This window comes from Dermacentor silvarum, chromosome 2 (genome assembly GCF_013339745.2).
Source record: "Dermacentor silvarum isolate Dsil-2018 chromosome 2, BIME_Dsil_1.4, whole genome shotgun sequence".
In the NCBI taxonomy this organism is placed as follows: Eukaryota; Metazoa; Arthropoda; class Arachnida; order Ixodida; family Ixodidae; genus Dermacentor; species Dermacentor silvarum.
In genome coordinates, this window is record NC_051155.1 from 245,755,833 (window position 1) to 245,775,147 (window position 19,315).

General features: G+C 41.0%; 1 protein-coding gene across 1 annotated transcript in view; it reads left to right on the forward strand.

Moving 5' to 3' along the window:
• The window catches only part of LOC119443034 (FERM, ARHGEF and pleckstrin domain-containing protein 2-like), a 128,821-nt gene that overhangs the window by 65,440 nt on the left and 44,066 nt on the right, over positions 1–19,315 (forward strand). The window contains exons 11-12 of the mRNA XM_037708160.2: positions 8,949–9,032; positions 13,529–13,653. Of these exons, the coding sequence (XP_037564088.1) occupies positions 8,949–9,032; positions 13,529–13,653 (209 nt within the window). The remainder of the gene's footprint in view (positions 1–8,948; positions 9,033–13,528; positions 13,654–19,315) is intronic.

Below are 19,315 nucleotides of genomic sequence, written 5' to 3' on the forward strand. Positions count from 1 at the left end.
CGTCGGCAGCGACGAAAGAGTATTTGTGGTGGAACTCGTCCGGGCGCTGCACACTTTAGTTTTCCTCATAGATATGTGCATGCCTAAAGGGGGATAAAACGGGTAGGGAGTCTCCGGCATGCGAGACAACGGGCGACAGCCTGGACGCAAGCTTGACTGGAGGCCACGCGGCGACGGGGAGCAACTGTTCATCCTTGCAGGAGCATCGGCAATGAGGAAAGGCAACTGGGATGAAGGTGGGAAGTGGCTGCTGTCCAGACGGCTGCAAAGTTCCGTTGCGAGGCGCGATTTACCCCGCACCTCCACCAAAGGGTGATGGAGGCGAGAGATAGGCGAAAGGCATATTTACAAAATATTTGCACAGAAATGCAGGACAAGATAGCTGAAGTGTTGCACGTGAAAGTGTTCCACATAATCGTCGTCTTCATTGTTCTGTCAAACCTCGCATTCATCTATGTACAGATCACTCCTTAACAATATTTTCTCACATTTGGACTGTTGTAGCTCAATAAATCTTCTTGAAACAAGGTTTGTCTCTGGTTCTTTCAGAATACAGTGTAGTCCAGCTTTCCCAGTAAAAGATAAATTAGGCCCGAGCAGACCCCATCAAAATTCATTACGCCACGGCTGGGTGGTGCAGGAATTTCAAGGTGGTGTTGCCACTGTTCTATTATTTTTGTGTCTTTTCTGACTTATCAATCCTCCTTTTATGGCAAGAGTGGCTTTTTCAGTATTCATGAAAGGCAATAATCTTTTTTCTCTTAAGTGTCCCTTTAAGCCTTCACCTACCAAACACAAGTAAAGAGCCTCCTGCTCACTACGCTCCCAACCTAGACCCAGAGCAATATTTTCCAAGTGATGCAAATAGGCATCCATGGATGTTTGTCTCTTGAGTGCATGAGAATAGGGGTACGCCCCATCACTTTTATGCAGATGTTCGCCTATTGGGCCCCTGGTGCCCTCCACTCAGTCGTCGCACTGCTCCAGAAGGTCCAGTAGATCAATTTACATATACCCTTTATATTAAATTAAATAATGAGGTTCAGCATTCAGAAACTGCACAATCGTTTATTAGGGATGATGTAGTTGAGGGCTCTGGATTAATTTTGACCATTGGAGTTCTTTAGTGTACAGATAAATACACGGGCTTTTTAAAATTTTGCCCCCATCGAAATGCTGCCGCTGCCCCAAGGAATCAAACCCACGACCTCGTGCTCAGCAGCTGAGCACTACAACTACTGAGCAACTGCGGCAGGTTCCATTGAGCATTTCTTGACAGGAATTACACTTTCGCTCTTCTGACCATGCACAGTGCAAAAGGTGTGACTGAAAGAGTAAGCACTGAGAAGATTTGGTATAGTGAAGATGTGTCCACACATTTTTTCTCATCCAGCGATCTCTTTGGGAACCGCACAAAATTGAGCTTGTCTACAATGCCTTGTGCCTGCATGCCTTTCATTGCTCCCCTCTGAAGGCAAAGCCGAAGAGCCCATGCATGGTCACACTATGCTGGACAACACTCATCAACACTCATGATGGAGGTTGCCCTACAATCTTGGACCAGGCCCTTTGTCACCATGAAAGTGCACAGCATAGCCACAGGGAGCCTTCCTCACTCATTCCATTCTAGTGACTCCCGTTCTGTAAATTCGCCCTTGGCATGAGGCCTTTGCTTCGTGTGCCACCCAGGACCAAGCATTTGTAGAGTTGGGTGTTGCCAGGGTCAAATAAACCTTTCCTTTGTTAACTTGGGCAGTACTGCATATTTTCGCAGCATGGGGCTAGGTGTCCTTTGGAGGATGAGCGTGCCCACGCTCTGGCATGCCAAATTATTTCTGGCAATGACTGATGCTGCCTTGTGGCTCTCTAAGTTCCGTGGTGGTCAGTACTTTTATGAATACTGCAGACCACCACAAACGGAACCATCAACATTTGTGCAAGAAACTCCAAAATTCTTGGCGGCTCCATTTCCAAAAAAAATGGCAATTTGTCAGCTCTCTCTGTTCCTATGGAAACCTCTGCCAAATTTATTTAAAGGGACACTAAAGCAGAGCATCAACTTGTGCTGTATCACTAAATTAATGTTTTGCAGTAGCAAAATGGCCACTCTTATCATGAAAGGCTTGGTAAGCCAGAGAAGATGCAAAAAAGACACAGGTGCATACTTGGGTGCTCTGTTGTATTTTTTCAATTATTAATAAAGAATGAGCATTCTAAATAAACCGAGGACTCAAAGTTTTAAGCTTTACTCTCTCTTCCTGCTCTTAAAGGCCTAAATACGAGGAAATACTTTTGTGACGTCACACTGACATATCAGCACTCAGATTTAGGTGTGAAATTCAGAAGGGAAAGCTCGGCATTAATTTTTTTCAGTAAGAGTCAACGTTTTACCTCTGAAGGAATAAAAATAGTAAATATCCGTATAAAGTGATTTATTGCTGCTCTTTATTGTCCAGCAGCACCTTCTCTGCTTTGTGGGCATATCTGTGCACATGCTCAAACTTATTCCTTTCTGCTTTGCCTCAGAGGGCTTGCTAGACTCCCAACTCAGGGTTCTTCCCACGGTGGGCGGAGGCGGTTTTGTCGCATACCACTCCGGCCGACTGTTCACCTCTTGGGCTTTAAGTTTTCTGTACTCGGGGACAACTTTCTGTGCCTATGCAGCAGAAGCTACGATCGCTAGGGGACGGGTTCCACAAGCGTGGTGTTACGCGCAAGCATGGACGCCAGCAGGAAGCAGCTACACACGCTCACGAGCCAAAAACACAGGCGGGGGAAGCTGGCTGTAAACGCGGACGATGCCGTTACTAGACCTTGGAAAGTGCGACCGTGTGGCATCCCCGAGAGCACAGATATTACATTTCTCAGCGCGCGTAGCGGGTACAGCCGCAGAAAGAATTGCGAAAAAAAGAAATGGCATGCACAGAAAGAAGGGCGAAAGAAGGAAGCGACACACCTCAATTTCTAGGCAACACTTGTCTGGGCGGAGCATGCGATCACAAAACCCGGTGCGTCGTTGCCTCTGCAATATAAAAAAAGAAAAGTCTGTGTTTTTTTTTCTTTTTTGTTTTTTTAATACATACATTGCAGCTGAGATTCATAAAAAGCATACAGCTGCAGAATAGATTAAGAATTTTCCATTCTTTAGTGACTTTTGTCAAGTTTACAGAACACAGACTCAATGCGAAAACTCACTACAGGGGCATTACGTCATCGTCAGCCTATATTTATGTCCACTGCAGAACAAAGGCCTCTCCCTGCGATCTCCAATTACCCCTGTCTTGCGCTAGCTGATTCCAACTTGCGCCTGCAAATTTCCGAACTTCATCACCCCACCTAGTTTTATGCCGTCCTCGACTGCGCTTCCCTTCTTTTGGTATCCATTCTGTAACTCTAATGGTCCACTGGTTATCCATTGTATGCATTACATGGCTTGACCAGCTCCATTTTTTCCTCTTAATGTCAACTAGAATATTGGCTATCCCTGTTTGCTCTCTGATTCACACCACTCTCTTCTTGTCTGTTAACATTAGGCCTAGCATTTTTCATTCTATTGCTCTTTGCGCAGTCCTTCACTTGTTCTCGAGATTCTTTGTTAACCTCCAAGTTTCTGTCCCATATGTTAGCACCACTAGAATGCGATGATTGTACACTTTTCTTTTCAACGACAGTGGTAAGCTCCCAGTCAGGATTTGGTAATGCGTGCCGTATGCATTAACGGCAGGAATTTCATGTCTAGCAGGCTTGAAAAGCACCCATCCAAGCACTTCAAAGTTATGCCTGATGGAACACACTGTGAAAAACAATGAAAGGAGTACATCCACTACATACAACGTACTCGCACCGAGCAAATACACACAACCGTCTACCTTCCCACTTGTTTTACTAAAACATTTTTAACCGTTATTCAAACTTGCAACACGATTACAATTGGAACAGTTTAAGGTGTGAGCCGAGTCAAAATTGAAAATTTTTTCAAAATGTCAATTTTTTGTTTTCCGCTTTGTTAGATGTGGAATTTATTTTCCACCATTTTGCTGAAAAATGTTTCTTCCTACGCAGTTTCTTTCAAAAGATACATAAAAAAGTGCAGACCCACCCAGCGTCTACGAAACCGAAACTGAAAGTGCTAGTTTTCTGTGGAACAGAAAAAATGCCATGGTTTGCAGTTCTTTGCTGGTGATTTAAGAATCGTATCACGTACAAATGTGTAAGAATGCCATACTAGCACTTTCAACACTTTATTTGTCAATTAAAATAATAAACGCCTCACCAGGTGGACGTGCAATGTTTTGCACGTGTTGTTTACGTTCTCGAGGCTGCTCGCGCGCTAAAGGAGCAGAGAATTGTTTGGTGGATGTGTTTACTTTCTGTCGATTACTTTTTCTTACTGGCAGCCGCTGAATGCGGAAGTTTAGAGCGCAAAGACGAACAAAATGAAAGTTTGCCGGTAATCAGTACACGGCGACGGACCTGGCGACATACTGCAAATACCTCTAATACTGCAAAGCAAGCTAGAAAAAAAAAAAAAAAAGAAAGTCGAGGTGCCACATGAGCAAAATCAGACAAGAGCAATACCCAAGACGGAACTGGCTACAAATGTTGGGGATTTTAGCTCTCCCGATAATCTTATGCATGCACTACGCTTTGAGATCTTTTTGTGGATTTTCTCAGAACCCATCTTCTTGCGATTTCTTCAAACGCGAACATTCTTAACGTTTTCCCTAATAAAGATTTTGTTGTGAAACTTGGCACAATTATTTCTCATATTATTGGGTGCGCAATTAACCTCAACAAGTAAAATTGTGCCACAAGTTTTGATATGAATGCCTTTTACCCCAAGGCACACCCAATGGAAGCACACATGTTTTTGCTTATTTCATCACTATGCTTCGAGAATTCATTTGATCTCAGTAATTTTGGTTCATTGCACAGATCAAAGCCTCCCGTATACCATTGCCAAAAATTGTATTTTTTTATCGAGTTAAATTAGAGTTATGACTGTTGGCGTGAGACCCACGTTTAATTAAGTTTTTCAAATAATTAAAATATTGAAAAAAATAATGCATATTTGAAAAGGTTCACATGGGCCTAAAAAAGTGTGCTTTATGATGTAGACCAATAATTTGTATTGTTTATTCTTTTTTAAACTTTTTTTCCCAGCACTTGGCCTCATACCTTAAAGATGTATGCGACACACTTTAAGCACCATTACTTTTATCAATGCTATTGCTGTTGACGCACTTTCTCGCCATACACAATTGTGTACACAGCATCCTAAAGGGTTAAACGACTTTGTAAATTCGTCATTTTCAACAAAGTACTGTGTAATAAATAATTAAACATATTTGAAATCATCCACCGCAGCAGGATTCGAACATAGGACCACTAGCACAGAATCCCGACATTGAAACCATTACGTCACAGAAGCATGCTTCGACAAGGGCCATAGAACACCCTTATGAATTTGTTGCGGGCTAGCGTCTTGTTACGTGCCAGCGTCTTGAGATGCTTGGCGTGTTTCAATTTGGGCACCTTGACAGGTTGGGCTGCTATTAGTAGCGATTGTGCGTGTTCGCATAGTTGTGTGTTGTCAATAAACGTTCAATTTCCTAGTTACTCACTCACTGAACTGTGTGTAGTTCTTTTACAGTTCCGCTGGTAGCCTACATTCACAGAGTGGAATGGCTGCAATTTTTTTTCCTCCGGCGCCGTCTCAGGTTTTCCGAACTCATGCGCCACGGCATCCACTTTCTGCGCCTTGTCGTCTGCTAGCCTACTGTACCAGCTGCCATAACGGATACATGGAAATCTAAGAATCCCCAGATTTGGGAATATTAGTTCGTAGTACTAAGGCATTGTTAACATGACACAGAAACTGAATTGCAATCGTTATTCTGAAAAGTTTGGTATTCTGAAGCTCGTAGTACTGAAATATTTTACATTGTAACTATAAGCAGTCAGCAGGGGATATTTTCGTTAATGTGGTGTTCGTAGCAACGAAGTTTCACTGTATTCTGTACACTTGTTGAAATCCGCCATGTTGTGTAAATCTCAAGGTTGCCTAATCTGATTGACTGAGAGCCTGCTCTCAAATCAGATGAGTCGACCTTAAGTTTTCAAAAATATGGTGGATTTCAACAAGTATCTTGAATAGCACCCCTGTAAGCTGCATTTGCAGAAATAAATTCTCTCGCATTGTTGCATGGTATGATTGTATTCGAATGTCTGTTGTGTTGTCATTATTCAGTGTGTGCCCCCCCCCCCACCTTAAATGTCCGCCTCTAACCTGTCCCAACTGCTTCTCATAATTCATGTTCCTGCAAAATCAGAAAACTATTACCAAGAATGGAATCGTGAGAGGTTCACCGCACTGCTAATAAATAGCTCCTTTTTTTATTTTAGAAGAACCAATTATATCTTGTATGTGCCAGTAACATTGTCGATACCATGCAACGGCTTTTGGACATGTGGCAGTACAAGCAGTTTTCTGGTAGTTATAGCTGTGCCGTGCACGCGACACATAAAGGGGCACAAGTATACTAATGAGTTAAACTAAAGCTGCGTCTTTGGCACAAAAGTACTCTTATCTTAAGCTTGAAGATGTCACACACGCACGCATGCACACATAGAGAGAGAGAGAGACGGACAGAGTTGAACCCAGATATATTGAACCCACAAATAACAAATTATTGTGTATATGGAACAGCTGTAAAATCCTCTTGAAAATTTCTGTATAAAATTTTTCTTTTATATTTCAAATTACCTATATATTGAACTTTTTTCATGATCCCCTTCAGATTCGATATATCTGGGTTCGACTATATTTATTTATTTATATGTAAATTTTAAAATAAGTAGCACATGTGCACAGCAGTGATGTTTTGCAAGAAAAACAAGTGCACGGTGTGGTGCAATACCTCTTTCAGATTGCACAAGTCACATTTTAATTTTGTCTGGCCATGCATTTAATTGAAAGGAGCTTTCAAAGCAGTGTAAAATATTGTCAGAAGTGTATTCAGTCAAGCTTTCAAAATACAAGCTAGCCCTTATCTGGCATCCTGAAAGTTATGCCTATGTGAAATGGTGAAAAATAACCATTTCACGTAGGCATTACCTGAAGAAACCACTAATTTTATTAATGCTATCTTAATTATGTCCCCTTCATAATTACTCTTTGTGCTTTACTCCTGTTTCTACTTGCATGTGCAATTTTCCACCCCGTTTTTCTTTTCATCCAAAATTTGCCTATTTCAATCAAAGCTGAATATTTATAAAGGAAATTCAGGGAAGCTATTTTGGTGTGTTACGAAAGCTGCTGAACCTTGGAAAAGTGCAAATAAGGTTGATGTCTTCATGCATGATACTCTGAAGGCAATATTTTTGCTATTCTGTACGAATGTGAGATTAGAAGACAAACTTTCTTTAATTTCTGGGGTTTAGGTTTCTACTGGCCACTCTAGATTCAGCCCTAGGAAATGGAGGAACCGCTTTTATTTAGATGTGGGGATAATGCACTAAGATATCTCACCATGGGAAAGTACAAGACAGGGCATTATTTCTTTAAATATAATAGGCAGTATTGTAAAGTGATCACAAGCACTGCTGCATTTCTATTTTGTTGGATTTAACTTTTACATCAACATTTAATCTTGACTTATCATTTATTAAATCTACTATAGTTGTGCCCACAAAAGACTGTAGTGGAGGTTTCTTGTTAGTGCCAGCCATCTTGGATTTAAATGTGCAATTCACATTGCTACCATGTGGTATTATTGTGATGTAAGCTAGCAGCAATGCAACATACATTTTCAAAGCTCCAAAACTCCTGCACCTACTAATGTAAGATAACATACCGTTTTGGGCAACAACACTACCACATAAGTATTGCATCTGCTAGATTTCTAATCTTCCATCTGTCCTACTCTTGAACTTTATGGTATGTTTACTATGCCACAGAAGAAAATGATATATGACATTTAAGCAAATCATTTAATAAAATGAACATTTGATATTGTGTGTTCTAAAGACATTTGTTAACTGCCTTTTAAACTGCCTTTTTTTGCTCTAGAAGCTGAAATTAATGCTATTTAAAATGCAACCTTACTGCTGTAAAACCTATTCCCATGAAGGATTTCACCCTTTCCACCTTCTTAGTGTAATTTACAACATCCCCCCAACAGCTGTCCATGGCAACAGTTTGGTTTTAATGCCTAGGTCATGTTTCACTCTTGAAAAGTTCAGCTATAGTATTTCATCAATCTGTTGCTTCAGTTTTTTTTTTTTTTAATTGCGATGGCAATTATATAGACACTCTAGGCAAATTTGTGCCCTCGGTGAGACCATAATGTTCCGTATAAAGTCCCAAGTGAGATAGCATCACGACAGCACACTATATGCTGTAGGTGCAAGGGAAAACTTGCGAGGTGATAGCATATTATGCGCTGTATTCTCCTGCACCTAGTCTGTGTTGAAGGGAGAGGCAGCACAAAAAGCAGTCGCCTTGCTGCTGATCACGCCAGTGTTATGACAGCGATGTCTGCAGTCATTGAGTGAGATGTATTCGTGTTCGCCTGTGCGCGCATGACAACATACTTATTAATTTAGTTAGGAAGTGAATGTTTACAGCAGTTTATGCAGCTGATAAAACTACTAACTTTAGTTCGTATAGCTGTCTAATAATTTGCTATCTCAATGAATGCTTTGCCTTTCGGGCAAAACTGCAACTCTTTATTGAATTCAGAACCACATTAAGTTCACCTTTTATGTATTGCAGCACTTCAAAAAAAATACCTCTTGAACTTGTGAGATGGTACCATCAAAATTTTTATTAGTTTTTGTTATGTTCACCGCTGTCTCGGGAAATGTTAGGTGTTGGAATTGGCCTTATTGGAAAGCCATCACACAGCTTAATTTTGCTTGTTGCGGGGCTCTCCTTCTGATTTCAGATGTTCCCGCTGGAGTACTTCATTAGTAAGGAGCTGCTGATGACAGAACGCAGCTACAAGAAGGACCTGGAAGTGGTAGTGGTGGTAGGTGATATGCTTCACCGTCTTTTGCATCCAGTCCCCATTCTCAGCATTTACAGCCATCGCAGCAACACTATGCACAAAAGTGGCAACGAAACATGTTATCAATCAGTCATCTGCCATCGTGATACTGATGTGGAGTGACTAGCTTATTGCCATATATGTTCGTGTTCTGAGCTATGATTGTGAAGCTAGCCTACAACAAAGTTTTTTTCTTATGATTTATGGTCATTTGCATGTTAATTTTTTTCGTCATACCTTTTGTTTACCTGACTTAGAGAAAACTGATAATATATTAATACTTAATTTATTCATTTTTAATTTTATTATTTATTAATATTTATTGGCTGATCTGAATTCAAGGGACAAGGAACCAAGTTTTATTTAGCATTAGCTCAAAGGTCATTTATGTGGAACAAGAAAGTTAGGGCGTTTTTAGAGCTGTCCTACGAGCTGTTCCTCTCTGGCAATAAAAGCCAAGTGTTGAATAATGGCAATTTAATATAACCACAACAATGTATTAGAACTACATTGTGTTTTCAATGTTTGTGAGGAACTTTTCTGTGGTGCTTTTGGAGATGCTTGGAAGCACTAAAAGAGGGGCCCTGTGCGGTAGACGTCAGTTAATAATGGTGATATTGGAGTACTATTTAGTATTTCAATGTCTTCCAGAAATCCAAATTCTGGACCAAGTGAAGTAGCTACACCAAAGAAACTTAACAACTGAAAGTGAATTTTCCATTTTGATCACGGAGATTCTTACAATGCTGCAACTTAAAGGAAAATGTGGCGCAACCGTTTATGTGAGTTTTTCTCAGTGGCACCATGGCTCTATTCGAATGCCAAGATAGGGATGGTTCGCCTTGTCTTGTGCACTGCTTGGCATAAAACATTGTCATGGCTGTGCAAATAAAGCATTCTTAGAATTATGCCTTCAGAAGTCCCAGTACATTCATTTATTACCTTGGCAATCACACTGTCCTTGAATTGGGTAATGTAGTAAATGTATTGGCATAATGTTGACCTAAGGTTATCATGGTCAGTGCCTATTTCAGATATTTGCACTTCTCATTTCAAAACATTTTTTGAAGGAATACTTGGGAAGGCTCCAGTGAGCAGTGAGATTTTAGCACATAACCCCTGGGTCAGAAGCAAATTGAAATACACATTGATCTTGTGGGACCCATGCACAAGATTGGATAGCTTGCAAATTTTTTGCTTCCAGAAGAAAGCTGTAAGGAGTTATTTTTGGAAAATATGAGAGTCCTTGTCACATTTCATGTGCCTGTATAATACTACTGTGTTGTAAAAGAAATCAATCAGAAAAATTAGTTTCTCAAAAAAATTTCATTAAATTTTTTGTATGTCTACAGAAACTAGCCTTGCTTTGCCTTTGATTTTGTGATGAATGTTCTGAGCTGAACACATATTGTTTTTGAGTGTGAGCTTTCATCATAGTTCATATCAGGGTGTTGGACTGAACAGTTTTCAGGTTTGGTTCTGGTTCTGGTTCAGGTTTAGACTTCTTCATATTTGCTGGTTTGCCTCAGATTCTGCTCCAGAGCAAAAATATAACTGTTAGAACCAGTTTGGACCGATAACGGCTCGAAATTAACAGGGTACTGACGTGATACTTTCAACTATTCATATTTTCTTTTCATTATATCAAGGTCCTAGACCTCTAAACCTTAGAAGAAATAGTGACAAGCCTCAGAGTGCCGTAAATAATGTATTATATTAGGTTGTCTAAATCCAGTTTCGGTTTCGTTTCTGCTGTGTTGTGACGTCACGACGGAGTATGTGGTCACGTGTCAGCAGGGGGGGGGGGGGGGGTATTCTGTAAGAGTCCACCTAGTGGACTGTCCACTTCGGCTTTCGCCATTGGCTCAGTTGGTGCTTTATTCTATAATTGGCTACCGCTTCACGAGCGCGAAGGTGCCAGCCAGTCTCCTTTGTGCTCGTGAAGCGGCAGCCTATGGCACCAGCCGAAGTGGACAGTCCACTAGGTGGACTCTTACAGAATACCCCTCTAGGACACTGCAACATTTTGATACTCGCTCCAATTCACTTGGTTGTCCGCTATGCTGCTACATTGGCCCTCACAACGAGTAGCTGCATACAAGGTGACTGCACTTTTTAAGAATGAAGTGCATTCTAAAAGTCGCTAAAGTGTCGCCATTTGTTCTGTGTCATTGGAGAAAAATGTATCCGGCCACCTAATAGAAGAAAGCGTCAAACAGAAAAGAAAGTTGCTAAATCTAGAGACAATATTACTATGGCAACACTGGTTTACAGAGCTTTATGAACCATTTGTCTAACCGGTTTGGAATGATTCCTTCAATAAGTTCTAGTTTGGGTTTAATTCTAATATAGTGAAAAAATAATTGTGTGGTTAAGTTCCACTTCAGCTAAAAATAATGGTTTGAGCTCTGGTTTTCAGTTCAGTTCTGGTTCCGTTCACCACTCTGATTCTTATTGTAACTTGGCCCCACATATAGAGCACTTAGAATTTCAGTAATTGACAGCAAGTTACCATAGCACCACAGAGCTTCTTGAAGGGGCACTAAAAGACTACCGTATTTATTCGGTTATAAGGCAGTCACGACTATAAGGCTAGGGTGCTAGTTGGAGGACCCAAGAAAAAAAGCTTAAGTATGCACACTAAAATATACGGTGATATAAAGTAGCTGACGGATGAATGAGACTCGGCTGGGATTGCCTGAAATACTGAATTAACACCGCCAAAACGCAAAATGGCGACCATGAAATATGGGGGAAGGGAGCTCTAACACATTGCGGGTTATATGTGAATTTTTGCCATAAGTGTTTCATTCACGGCAATGCAACTTTTGCCTAATAGTGTGGCTTCATGGCATTGCAGCACACGCTGCCTTAAAGCCACACTATAAGGCGAAAGTCGCGCTGCCGGGAAGCCACACTACACAGCGAAATTCACTCTGCCTTGAAGCCACACCTAAAGGCAAAATTCGTTTATAAAGTGGGGGGGGGGGGTGACTTCAAGGCTAAAGATTTTAGGGAAAATCCTTGCCTCATATTCTAATAAATATGGTATTTTATGCTTTGCCTGATTGTTTACGGAAATTTGATTCGGGTGTCTACAACACAATATGCTAGTCCAAGGAATACGTAATAATATTTTTTGCAATAATGCATGCTCAAAAAAGTTGTTTGTGTCTTCTACATTCCCAAAAATGTGTAATAACTGCTTGTATTTGTTACAGTATGTGCTAGTGGAGCCACATAAGCTTGGCTCAGCTATGTTACATGGCTAGCTAGTAGTGTCATCCAACAAAACACTGTACAAGACTCTTGCATGCACATCAAGTGTTGCATTCTCGCAATTTAATCTTACTGAACATCACCGACTGACATTGAAGATATCGACACATGTGAACATAGGCTCTTGCGTGCATTTATCTGTGCTGTAGGCTCTGCATTCTTGTTGCATGGTTTTTAATGTGCCTCGTGTCTGGTCAACTCATGGCGCCTTCTAGAGCACATATTGTGTACCATCGGAAACTATGCTGAAGCAAGCCAGGCCATGTTTCGCACAAAGCTGCTGATAGGGGGCTGCTTGAGAAAACTCGTGTTGTAGCTTGTTTATAGTATTTTTCAGCTATGAAACCTACAAGAATTGAATAGGAATGCTTCCTACAAGAATGAAAAAAGAAAATGCATTGAAACATGAATAATTTTTATAAAAGGAATGTTCTCATGCAACCATATGTGCTGTAAAACAATAAAATTTATTGAGATAGAAGGGAGTTATATTTGCATAGACAAAATTTATATAACAATTTGGGGAGTAAATATTCATTATTTTTTGTTAATAATTGTGGAGAAATCGGGAAGTATTATGCAATTTAGGCTTTGGTTCTGGCTGAAGGCACTTGTCTGATTGAAGGCCACTTTCTCTACTCTTCAGGTATCCCCCCACCCCCTTTTCTATTGCCAAGCACAACTCTCGGCTGAATTAGTTTCTACATTAAGTCAAGTCATTAGTTTACCTTGTTTTCGTTAAAGTGACTCTAGACAAGAATGAAACGGGCTCACCTTCCTTTGGGTCACATTTATTCCTTTACTGTCTAGAGCTTGTCTTATCTTTTCCAGTTAACAAATGACAATTTCTTGAAAATTATCCCACTGTGAAGATTCGAGTGCTCTGTCTTATCTTTTCCAGTTAACAAATGACAATTTCTTGAAAAGGGTCTCACTGTGAAGATTTAAGTGCTGCTCTTATCTAACTAAAATTTGGAAAGCATTGATTTTGAAGACTAGTTGTAGAAACTGCTCAAGGTGCAAAGCTTGAGAAAGTTGTATTTCACTTTAAAAAAAAAAAATCCATCAGTCTCCTAATTAAAGCAGCATGGGCTGTCTGCTATGGGCTGCTCGAGAAGATGAGTGGCAAAATGGAGACTTGATATTTGAGATTTGCCTGTAATCAGTATTTGGATCTGTGTGCTCTTTTTTTTTCGCAGGCCTTTCGGGAATGGTCTGAGAAACTTGGCTCATCTGAAACAGCCTCACTTTTCTCACTGCTCGCACCCATCTACAAGCTGCACTGTGGTCTGCTTCATGAACTTGAACAGCAAATGGCCTCTTGGTGATTTTAATTGCTTTCTTGCCTTCATTTATGTAAACTGCGGCCGTGGTATATCACTGCCGCATTAATTAGGTGAGGAAGCACAGTGCAGTAACGGTCGAGTCGCGAAGCTGTGCTACTGTGCTCCGCGAACCATATTGAAATGATACACTACCTAATTCTCTAATTGTGTCTGTCCCTTCTCAGCAGCTTCATCTTTCATTAGTACCATGGCATATGTGAGCATAATTACTTAAAACAAAAGCAAGACTGAATGAACACAAAATTGAACTGCTGCAGTTTTGGGCTGGTTCTCGAGCGTTCCACGATTTCGTTAACACATTAAAAAAAGAGTCACGCAAAAGAGAGCATGTCGCAAACAATTGAAATTGATGTTTTCGAACTTCTTATGGTGACATAACTGCCATAGAAGTAATAATTAATATGTTTGTGAAGAAGTGATTTCGAATTAATTCATTGGGAAAGACCCATTAAAAAATGAGACACTTCTTCAGATTGCTGCTAATGGCATGCCATTGGTTTCATCTGCATAGAAAGTTTTCATTTTTTTTATAAACTTAGTGCATAATAGCTGGGGCATCTGCGTACCTGCCAACTCTCTCGAATCTCTCGTAAAGTTTACGAATTTGGGCCCGTTTTACGAATGTCGTGTCAAGTTTTACGAAAATCAATTTTGTTCACGAAAATGTATCATGCTTCGGTCTCCATGCACACGAACCTTCCATTGCAAGTTTTTTTTGCGGCTGATCTTATCGATGCATCGAATAGCAGCAAGCCGAAGGACACTGACGTTTCGTCGGACTTAGAGTCTGAAAGTGGCGACGACACAAACCAGCCCAGAACATCGGTGGCTGCAGCCCGGCATGCCCAACTGTAGTGCTTGCATTTAACTTTTTCTAGCGGAATACCTGTTTAATGAAAAATTTTGATTTTTTCGGAGATAGTGCCTATTCGAGAGCAATACATTTTCTATATGTGATAATTTTCGTAAAAATTTTTTCTTAGTAGATACAAGCGTGTCTTTACAAATGTTGTTTAATTTTATCCCGTAATCTTGATTTTAGCAATTTATATCTTCTTTATGATATAAATCGCGTTAATAAAAACATTTATGCATGAAAAGTGCATTCATTCTGCTCTTTGTTAATGTATTACATAAAATATTGAGGGCAGTAGTTCCTTCAGAAGAAAAAAACACCTATTTTCCCCATGGTAGTGAAAGAGTTAAACATCCTAGTCGCTTCGTCAATGGTAAGTAACTAATGAATTGCTGAATTGAGTAAAGCTTTGGCATTTATGTAGCTAAGTGTAGGACTTATGCAATGAACTAAAAAAAATCATCATCATCATCCTATATTTATGTCCACTGCAGGACGAAGGCCTTTCTCTGCCATCTCCAATTACCCCCCCCTGTCTTGCGCTTAGCTCATTCCAACTTGCGCCTGCAAATTTCCTAACTTCATCACCCCACCTAGTTTTCTGCCATCCTCTATGGACCCCTTCTTTGGGGCGGCACTGCCATTTGGTAACATACTGTGTTCTACGCAGCCTCGGACACCCACAGGCTGGTATCTTTTTACCAACGCTCCGAGCAGCCGTTTGGTAACATACTTATTTTTCAGTGTTGCTAGTTCAGGCTTTCTCCTCCAGGGCCCAGTGCCTGTGAATTTTCCATCGAGGCGGTAGCATGCGCACTCATCGTATTCTTTTCAAGCTTTATTTTTTAAACTATTTTTATGCCTGTCCTAGCTACATGAACACTAAAATGACGTACAAAAGAAGCAATAAAAATCGGATGCATAATCATCCTTTGAACGCCTTGGCATTCCTTATGCATGTGAATCATTCCAATTCATGTTCGTGACCATATCGTAACATGGCGCGATAGTGCATAACATTCGGCCTTCTTTTGTCGGCGTTTGTAAGTTCCCTACTTTATTGCATTTCTGGCTGTCTCTGAGTTACAGGCATTCTGTAATGCTGTGTGAGATGGCAGCAATCAGAAATATAGGTGTGAACCTTTTAGAAGTGTAGCTTCTTGCACAAAAACTAGGCACTCGCATTTGTGTTTGTGATCGCTTGGTAACACGGGGCCTTAGTGGTTCGAACGTTCGGACTTTTCCTCAACTGTTTCAATTCGGCTCACTCCGTAGTCCAGTTTTGTTTTAGCATATGGCATTCTCTGTAAGCTTACCCCAGTTTTGCGTGACTGTCTAACCATTTTCGTGGGCTGACCCCGAAGGTAACGCAGAGTCTGACCAGACCCAAACGCGGAAGACAACCAGTACTACTTATAGCTCCACTTCCTCAAGGACCAATTCAGAACACTGTGCAGCACCGGCACACTAAATGAATGAGTGATCCACCCATCATGCCCACACACACACATGCGTGCGTGCACACATAACACAGTCACATTTATTCCATAAAAATACAAAGTAGTATTCGTGCCCACAGAAGCGTAAATCGCTTGTGGGCTGGACATGGCAGTCGCTGTACTGTCTACTCGGCACATTCACAAGTTCAGAGAGAGAAATGAGAAAAAAAGAAGTACAAAAAGAAAGAATAAATAAAAAAAACTATAAAACTGATAACATCACCCATGACACATAGTGGCACAAATAAACACTTCTGAAAGCATGCTAAATACATTCTTTGACAGCAATTGGAATTGGTTCTTCATAAATTTTTACAGTTGAATGCCAGAGTTTGCTACAAATGGCCATCAGTACGAGTTCAGCGCATACCTAGTGACAGTGACGAGCATAGATTTGCACTACATTATGATGCAATGTTACGAAGCATATAATACCAATTTCTCATTTATTTATGAAATAAAGAAGTTCATTCTTGTACAATGGTTTACAACTGGTTGAGTAAGTACAATGAGCCAGCAATAATTTTTTAATACAGTCGAACCCACTTATAACGATACCAGTTTTAACAATATATCGGTTATAACAATGAGAAGCTCCTGCACCGTCAACTTTTGTTTTCTATGGTGAAATAACCCTCTTACTACAATGCCCACATGCCGCATTATCGGTTATAACGATGAAGTCTGGCTACTGGGTGTCCGTGCGGAAAGGGAATGGAATGCAAACTCCTTGAAAAGGCACCACCGCGCGCGGTTTTCCATCCTTCTCCGCATCGCCAGCCTCGCGCGCCTCTCTCCCGTTGCCCTTCCACCCCTCCGAACACGAATGGACGGCGCCCTTAGCTCTATGCCGCGCCGCCCTCCGAAACAAGAAAGGAAAACAAGAAAGAAAGTGCTGGGCTGGCAGAGTGCCGCAAATTGGCGACGCAATAGAGCCAGAACGGTGTTAGCGTCCATCGAAACAAAGCGACGGAGTTTGCATCGCCATAGTCATCAGTGAAAATCGTACGTGACAGCAATGGCGGAACGCTTTGTGCCTGTTTGTGCCTTTAAAAGCTTCATTTTTGCGTTTACCGCCGCGCGTAGCACCGCATTGGCCGCATGCCTTCTTGACTGCGTAGACGCCATCCATGATTGCGTCGATAGCGACCACGGTTTCATCCGCAGCTGCAGCAGATGGTAGTTCCATTTTGACTAAGTACGTGCGTCGGCCGCGCGCCGTCCATGATCTCGTCGACAGTGGCCGCGGTTGCAGTACACAATAGTTTCGTTTTTACTCAGTGCAAAGCTGTCAAGGATGACGAGCGCCATCTACGTCGCGTCGCGATGGGCGGCGACTTGGCGACACTGGCGAAAAAATAATTGGGAAAAAATAATTGTGCCCGGTAGTTCAAAGCGCGTCTCAGATGAAGACGCGTGCTGCAGCCGCGCTGTGAAACAAGTAGCGAATTCTTCACCGCTGCCAGGGCTAATCAGTCAAGAGATGATGGGAATTGCAGTTTCCGCACTGCTTTGGTGCAAAATAGAAACAGTGTTTTGCTGATTCATTCAATAAATAAAAGCGTGTTGACATAGAAACCATTTGTTTATTCTTTCAAGTTTCAAGTTTATTTCTTCAAAGTTAATACAAATTGTGTGCAAACACTGTTTCCTTGATACCCTCGACAATTCGACATTCGGTTAATTCGGACATTTTTTCGGTCCCGTGAAATCCGAATTAACGAGGTTTTACTATAGCAGTGCCATTCTTGAACGCCAATAACCACAACTTGTGTAGCAAGATCTAGTTTTGAAGAAAAAAAAAACGTATACAAATGTTTCAAACCATGTGATGTCAAAAACAACACATAGAGGCCTAAAATGCACCAGGTTTATAGCTGGGACCCCCATGATATGCACTAAAGTCTTTAATTGGTGTGGCTGCCTGTATGCAACATGAAAAAAGTATTTTGATTAATATTTATATCAAAGAAATAGCACTGATTTTCGGAACCAATGCAATGTGGTTTCAGTTTTGCAATACGAGTATATGGGTTGGAAAACTCACTGTAACTCCCATACTAATGATGATAGGAAGATAATTTTATTTGCAACATGTTTCTGAATGTTTGGGCATACATAAAATGTAAAAAAAAAATCAATCTTGTGCTAGAAAATTGACTTTTGAATGTGGCCTCCCACCTTAAAGGAAACTACCTAATTCATTAATTCGACATTGTATTCTGCCTGGTTTAGCCGTACACTATAAAATAGTCACCATGAAAAAGTCTAACAAATATCACACATTATCTGCTAAAGATCCAAAGACACAGCTAGTGCTCACAACAACAAATTGAAACCTTTGCTTTCTCGCAAATGCTTGTCAAGCACTCACTGTGACTCTCAGTATTGTCACAATAAAATTTATTCCATTTTAATTGCACAGGTGATGCATAAGTTAGTCGAACTGCATCTTGTTGCAATACTATCATATCTAGTGCACTAACGTAGTACACCTTATGGATTTCTGCAGCACTGATTTGCGACATGGTGAGAATATGGCATCCTACCAACTACACATTGCTCTACAATTCTACTTTGCACTCTGCAGTGGGGCTACAGGTGATTTGGCAATGAACCACTTTAGTAGCCGTGACAAAGATTACAAGTATCTCTAAAGTTGTATCCACTTGTGTTCATATGATGCACACTCAGCCCCAAAAACATCTTTTTACCTACAGCATTCAGCTGCACTATCCTACTTTCGGCACACTGGCACCACTTTTGAGAAAAGACATCCTGGTATGTTCTCCAGGCCAGTGGCTATGTGGCAATGCTTTTTACCAACACCTCAGTGATATAAGGGTGCACTGTTCCACATGTGTATTGGTGTGAAGCTGGGAACACTTGCACTTGGGGTGCCATTTCATGAACATCCTATTGCATGGTATGGCTGTAATCTGCCTGTGTGAAGGTTTCTGCAGCAATGCAAACTTCCTGAGGCAGTATGGGTCATGTAAGAGGATAACCCAGTACATTTTGGTTTGGCATAACATTATCGCTACTGCTGCTGTTTTAACGTGATTCGCCTTCCTAATGCATTTTGGACACGTGCATGCGTCGGGGCAATAGCAAACAATTAATAAAATAATAAACAAAGGTGCTAGGGCCTTCACATTTTAATATAAGACGACTTATATTGCCCCTGGAAAAACATATTCCCAGCAATGCATTTCTGTTTAAAAGTGAAACCGGCTTTAAAGCCCGACCCTCATAGAACGAATTTCCGGCGTCCAAGCGGCGAAC